The sequence below is a fragment of the Triticum dicoccoides genome, chromosome 2B (genome assembly GCF_002162155.2).
Source record: "Triticum dicoccoides isolate Atlit2015 ecotype Zavitan chromosome 2B, WEW_v2.0, whole genome shotgun sequence".
In the NCBI taxonomy this organism is placed as follows: domain Eukaryota; kingdom Viridiplantae; phylum Streptophyta; class Magnoliopsida; order Poales; family Poaceae; genus Triticum; species Triticum dicoccoides.
This window is the reverse complement of record NC_041383.1, coordinates 233,652,698-233,660,148: the sequence shown is the minus strand read 5'-3', so window position 1 is coordinate 233,660,148 and position 7,451 is coordinate 233,652,698. Positions and strand designations below refer to the sequence as shown.

The 7,451-nt window shown below is 43.5% G+C and overlaps 1 protein-coding gene across 1 annotated transcript; it reads right to left on the bottom strand.

Annotated features, from left to right (window-relative positions):
* Positions 1 to 477: 477 nt before the first annotated feature.
* LOC119363271 (protein TIC 20-I, chloroplastic-like) lies at positions 478 to 4,227 on the bottom strand. The gene is made up of 3 exons (XM_037628587.1): positions 4,111 to 4,227; positions 3,406 to 3,613; positions 478 to 1,345 (listed from the first exon to the last, which is right to left on the bottom strand). The coding sequence occupies exons 2-3, from the start codon at positions 3,575 to 3,577 to the stop codon at positions 705 to 707; spliced, it is 813 nt and encodes a 270-aa protein (XP_037484484.1). The 5' UTR covers positions 3,578 to 3,613; positions 4,111 to 4,227; the 3' UTR covers positions 478 to 704.
* Positions 4,228 to 7,451: the final 3,224 nt, after the last annotated feature.

Genomic DNA, 7,451 nt, shown 5'->3' with positions numbered 1-7,451 from the left:
TATATATATATATATATATATATATATATATATATATATATATATATATATATATATATATATTCGTTGTTGCAAATGTTATACTGTTTTCTATAAACTTGGCCGAAATTCATAAGTTTTGACTTAGAACAACACTAATATGCAGAGTAAGAAAAACAGACGGTGTACATAATATAGTGGTAGAAATAGTTGTTGATTCTTTATTCTTCACCAATGTCATAGAAAAACGAATGGCAGTTTGCACAGATAATTCTCATCACCAATATTCGGAGTCTAGCACTTCAGCCAAGTTCAGAAGTCAAAATGTGGCCAGACAAAAGGGTGCCATACCTACACCGCCGTTCATTTCTGGAAGATGATAAACAGATTTTAGCCAAGTCCGGCCAGCAGGGGTTCCATTCAAACCACACGAGGAAACATGTATTCATAGTTTCACACGTTTCTAGACAACAAAAATGCAGATAACTCAAACACTTAAGCAATTCAACCGATGCAACGATCAATCGTGTCACTGTTTGGATTTTGTCATAATGCAAAAAGGTCACGATCCTGGCAATTACAATGAGACTTCAAAATTTCAGTATAAACAAAACAGTCTATAGAACTGTAAGTAGCTACTGCAAAAAAAAAAGTACTACCTATTTGCACCTCCATCTCACTTTCCATCCTTCTGATATCAAAAACCCAACATGGTGAGCAGGTGGCTACCTGAAGAGATTCAGATCAGAATGGATGAAGGCTGTGTGGGATATGAAAGGAACGTTCGGATACATCCCACAGAGAGCACAGCGCATGCACTCTAGCACTGTAAAGATCTGCATGAAAGCAATGGCCATCCAGAAATACTGCATGGGCTTCCCCTGATACACGAAGCTGGGCATCCAGGTGCACATTGTTGCCACTGCTTGGGAGCCGGTGTCCAGGAGGATGGCCAAGATCACATGGAACCTCATGAAGTGGGGTGACCACTTGCGTCTCACCACGAAGAAGTACACGGTCATAAATATCACCAGCAAGAGCCACCCTGGAAGCAGTGTCATGGTGTCGATGAAAGTATAAACCAATGAAAAGCCCTGCAAGTACGTGTGCAACTGGTAGATGACATCGGCATACGACCACATGTTGTGGAGTGGCAGCAAGTACGGCACACATGCAAGGGTTCTCCACCACCATCTGGGCTTGGAAGTCAATTCAGGGTAGCTGAATGATGCTAGAGAGGAAGCTCGACAGCCAACTTCCGATCTTCGACGCTGATTCTGCCGGGTCAATAATGATGGAATGCCCTTGATCGAACCCTCCATCAGAGATGATGTGAGCATGTCATGGTGAAGAAAACCAGTGCCGGCTGCAAGATATACAGTGAAATGTGAAAAATCAAAGAATGAATTAAGTATCAGAATCAAAGAACGAATTAAGTATCAGAATCAAAGAATGAATTGAATGTCAGAATCCAAGAAGGTGATGAAATGAAATGTAAAGAAAATACCTAACAAGAAGACATAAGCTGACACGTACTATATGTGCAAAACTGTCTCAATTCCAATATTTGTTCTAGCAAATACCAAAGAACGATATAAGCTCTCTTCAATGGATCATAAGTTCATTATGGTATTTATTAGACTGATTTACTAATCAGTAAACATTCATCTTTCATGTTTACTTCATGCCACTGGCTTAACCATGAAATAACTATCTATACCATATTTTATACAGTAAACTGCCTAAAAACATTGGCTCCTTACAAGTAATCAAGGGGGGCAGAACTCTTAAAACCATGAACTTAATCTTATATATTAACTATTGTAACTGCTAAGCGTTCCAGCAAAGAGGGGCCCAGTGGCTGGCGATGCATGGCGAGGCCAGCGAAGCAACAGCAAGAGCCAATGATTTTTTTTAAGTAATCATCCACTCCACACTTCCTGATAGTAAATATTTATTCCATGATGTTTTGGCCTAAAATCTGGACTGATTCTAGCTCTGCCCCATGTCTGTTTCCTACATGCTGGCATTTGCCACCAATGGGGTTTCTTTTTCTAGAAGGATGAAATAACTGCTATGTATGCTTTTGCAGGGGGTCCTTGGTGAGAATTCTTCATTGTACAAAAGGTAATAACTGAGAATTAATGGACAATGTCAATTTCAGCATGATACTTGTAGCCTTGCAGGTCAATTTACTCAAACATCACATTTTTTCCTCCAACGCGTAGGAGAGCTGTGCATCATTATATTAAGAAGAGAAAGGAGTCTAATAAGACCCATCCAAGCCAATTACAGCAGGGATCTAGTACAAAGGATCACCAAGAAAGATAAAATTATGACCATGACCTATATGAACATTAACATTTTTGTGTTTTTCCTTCTTTTTGTTTAGTTTTAATAACTTGTTTAATGTCCCAGTGCTAATTAAAGAATTGAGAATTCTAATAATTGAAAATTCATGCGCAGTTGTCGGATTAGATTGGATGTGGAAAACATGACCATGCACTTCTAATTTTGCATTTGTGCTATGCACCCATGCCAACTCTGGAGCAGAATTCTATCTACATAAAGAAGTTTATGGATATTCTAAAGAAGTCCATCATGGAGCACTGAAAGTGCTACATCCAGCCTTCAGATTCATATAACTGGCACCTAACTCAGCTTTTTGTGCACTTTATACACTTAATAACTTATATATGAATTCGGATTTCCCCATATTTGACTGAAGTAACAAATTTCATACTGTCATTATGAGATTATCCTTATAATATCATCACCAATTTTGTAATTAGATCAGATAACAGTGTTACATCTACACCTTATTGTCCTTTCTGATCATTAAAGAACTCCTTCGAGATAGATAGCAGTGTATGTTCCTGTGTTTTTCGCCATTAAATTTTGCAGAATCTTTGTATTTTGGAAGGGGAGCCTTGGCGCAGTGGTAAAGCTGCTGCCTTGTGACCATGAGGTCATGGGTTCAAGTCCTGGAAACAGCCTCTTACAGAAATGTAGGGAAAGGCTGCGTACTATAGACCCAAAGTGGTCGGACCCTTCCCTGGACCCTGCGCAAGCGGGAGCTACATGCACCAGGTTGCCCTTTGTATGAATATTTCCTGTGTTGCAATTGCCGGCTAATATTTGCTGCAGACTTTGCACATTTCTCTGCCCTACCAGCCTACCAGAAGCATGGAAAAGAAGAGGTGCTGATGCAGGTAGTGTCATCTCAAACATGATACTTACCTTTGGTGCTCACTTCTTCTCTTCAAAATGTTTTCCCTCTATATTTCTACCCAACAAACTATCAGTATAACTTTGCTTCGGGGGGCTAAGGGTTAAGGACGATCTACCGTATTTGTTCAGAAGAGCATAAGCATCATGATTGCAGTAAAATTTTAAAAAAGACAATTAGATCGTTATATGCATTACCTCGTACAGCTTGCACTGAAAGTTTCTTCCTCTCGGATGAAAGCCGAGCACTCTTTAGACCCGGTGATCCCGCTGGTATACGAATGCAAGATCTTCTTAAGAGAGGAGGCTTAGCAGCAGGAAAAGCAAGAAGCTGCCCCTGCCCAGCAGATAAGCCTTGACAGAGAACCATTTTGTATAAACCCGGCCTTGCACAAAGCACAGTTACCTGGATAAGCAGGCAAATGAAGTTAGCGATATAGCACTGAACTCACACATTCACGGAGCTATTAATCACATAAACAATTCGTTCGTTCTCTAAAAAGCACTTAATTCGTTTTCTCAACAAACAAAAAAAATATTGGACACCATCCAAAAGGCAGAGCTAATTCCAACTAAGAAGGGTTAATTACAATACTGAAACACGACAATTTCCACCCTATTTCAAGGGTGGACATGACGTCCGGAATGTGGATTACGTTGGCACCCACATTTCTCTTTTCCTTAAACAAACAGCTATCGGCATTCCACCATGCGACAAACGATTCCGCAACAAATTGGATCGACGGCAGCATGATCCCGAAAGGAAATATCTGGATTAAGTTGCACACGGCAGAAAGGAAGACGACAATGGCAGAACTCGTGGAACAATCCAGGCAGGTTAGGGTTCGTCACGGAGGGAGAGGCCAGGGGGAGGAGGCGGAGGATGTCAGCGATCTTACGAACCTGCGTGGTAAGGTGGAATGAGGCCTGGGTGCACTCGGCGCCACCGCCGTCGCGAGAGGAAGAGGATAAGAGGGCCGGAGGGGGCTTGCTTCGTTTGCCTGTGCTCCCAGTCTCCCACGCAACGTGGCACCCATCCGTCCTTCGCCCGGCTTTCCCTGTCCAGGAGAAAAAAAAACTGAGAACAAATACCGTTTTCACACTTTCCTGGGTGAATTTGATCCTACCCCACCTTTACTGTGTTGCTGACTGGTGGGTCCAGAGCCCACGTGTTAGTGAGAGGGCAAATTCTCAGGCCTCCATTCGTTTATAGGAATTTTGTAGGAATTCTAGGATAAGATTTGCAAAGGAAAAATTCTTTGAAGCTCTTTGGTTTGTAGGAATGGTTTCCTATTCCTATATAGGATAGGATTCAATCCTTCACAGTTTGGAGGAAAAAACATTAGCCTAGACTCAATGAAAAAATTCCTATCCTATGCACCAAATGATATATCTTTCTATAAAATGCCTATCCTATGAACCAAAGGAGGCATCAACGTGTAATAAACTAAAATGTGGGTTATAACCAAATGCCCCTTTCATTTTTCTCTCGAGCAGTGAAAAAGAGAAACCAGCAGCCAGAGTCGAAAGATCTGCAGATGGCCACTGCCACAACAATGAATTATTATTATTGCGACAAGGTCTAAAATTGACCAACTATTACGACACCAATCTTATATAAATAGAAAATGACACACGGATCCTCGGGTATATCGTCATTGTCTTTCTCCTGCACTCGCTGGTGACGTGCCATGAGAAAAGCTTGATGCCACCTCTAGATCTTTCGAACACCCTTGTTATCATGGTAATGTTGTTGTCACAGCAGCCAAGAAATCACCAGTCGGAGCTAGAAGAAGCCCACAATGACAAACTGAAGATCATATCGTTGTCCCAAAGAAGAAAGCAGCGGAGACGGTTGAACAATCATCGTGATTTGTTCACACATAATATATCAGGTGCCATGTTGATTATATAGATAGGATCTCTAGCACAAGTACTCCTACACAGCTGCAGGTAAAACCTTTAGCCCTATTCCATCTCTTTATTATTATGTTCTATCGATTAACTATGTGATTTGGTCTAAGAAAGTGGAACTATTTTAGTAATAAGTTCTTAGAGAAATTACCCTTTCAAGGCATGACTTTCACTAAGTACGATAACCTGGGGTCGCTTTTGCAATTGTATGCACTGGGGCTGGTCATCCCCCTCCCCCCTACGTCGTCATCCCAAGGGCGGCGACCCCCCCCTTCCCCTGGCCGACCCCCTCTCCTCTCCCGCTACTCCATCCCCCCCCTCCTCCCGCCGCCGCCAATAGCTCCTGCCAGGCAAAGCTCACGCAGATCTGGCGGCGGCTGGCCGTCGTTTCCCATGCAGATCACTCACGAGCCGGGGGTGCTCTGTGCGGCGGCGAGCAATGCGGCGTGACTCCGGCTTGCCTCGTTTACGCTAATGGTGGTCAGGGACGATGGGGTGGACGCGATTGCGGATCCCTCCCGTTGGCCTTCCCCCGAACTGTCATCTCCCTCCTGCGTTGGCGCCCGGCGGGCGTCGGTGGTGGTTGCTGGTGTTGGGGAACGTAGTAATTCAAAAAAATTCCTACGATCACGCTAGATCTATCTAGGAGATGTATAGCAACAAGAAGGGAGAGTGTGTCCACGTAGCCTCGTAGACCGAAAGCGGAAGCGTTTAGTAACGCGGTTGATGTAGTCGAACGTCTTCACGATTCATCCGATCCAAGTACCGAACGTACGGCACCTCCGTGTTCGGCACACGTTCAGCATGATGACGTCCCTCGAGCTCTTGATCCAGTTCAGGACGAGGGAGAGTTCCGTCAGCATGACAGTGTGGCGACGGTCTTGATGATGTTACCGGGGCAGGGCTTCGCCTAAGCACTACGATGATATGGCCGAGGTTTTAAACTGTGGAGGGGGGCACCACACACAGCTACGAGAATAACTGTTGCGTTTTGGGGTGCCCCCTGCCCCCGTATATAAAGGAGGGAGGAAGGACGCCGGCGGCTAGGAGGGGCGCGCGCCCTGGGGAGTCCAACCAGGATTCCCAATCCTAGTTGGAGTCTTTCCAAGAGGGGGATAGAGGGAAGGAGTAGGAGAGAGAGAAGGAAAGAGGGGGGTGCCGCCCCCTCCCTAGTCCAATTTGGACCTGCCTTGGGGGGCGTGCGGCCACCCTGCGGCCCTCCTCTCCTTTCCACTAAAGCCCATTAAGGCCCACTACTTCTCCCTGGAGGGGGGGGGGTCCGATAATCTCCCGGTACTCCGAAAATGCCTAAACCTTTTTGAAACCTTTCTGGTGCCTAAAATAACCTTCCAATATATCAATATTTATGTCTCGACCATTTCGAGACTCCTCGTCACATTCGTGATCTCATCCGGGACTCTGAACAAACTTCGTTCATCAAAAACACATAACTCATAATACAAATCGTCATCGAACGTTAAGCGTGCGGACCCTATTGGTTTGAGAACTATGTAGACATGACGAGACACATCTTCGATCAATAACCAATAGCAGAACCTGGATTCTCATATTGGCTCCTACATATTCTACGAAGATCTTTATCGGTCAAACCGCATAACAACATACGTTGTTCCCTTTGTCATTGGTATGTTACTTGCTCGAGATTCGATCGTCGGTATCATCATACCTAGTTCAATCTCATTACCAACAAGTCTCTTTACTCGTTCTGTAATGCTTCATCCCACAACTAACTCATTAGTCACATTGCTTGCGAGGCTTATGGTGATGAGCATTACTGAGAGGGCCCAGAGATACCTCTCCGATACATAGAGTGACAAATCCTAATCTCGATCTATGCCAACCCAACAAACACCTTCGGAGACACCTGTAGAGCATCTTTATAATCACCGAGTTACGTTGTGATGTTTGATAACACATAAGGCGTTTCTTCGGTATTTGGGAGTTGCATAATCTCATAGTCTGAGGAACATATATAAATCATGAAGAAAGTAGTAGCAATGAAATTGTAACGATCATAATGCTAAGCTAACGGATGGGTCTTGTCCATCACATCATTCTCTCATTGATATGATCCCGTTCATCAAATGACAACACATGTCTATGGTTAGGAAACATAACCATCTTTGATTAACGAGCTAGTCAAGTAGAGACATACTAGGGACACTATGTTTTGTCTATGTATTCATACATGTACTAAGTATCGGTTAATACAATTCTAGCATGAATAATAATCATTTATCATGATATAAGGAAATATAAATAACAACTTTATTATTGCCTCTAGGGCATATTTCCTTCAGTCTCCCACT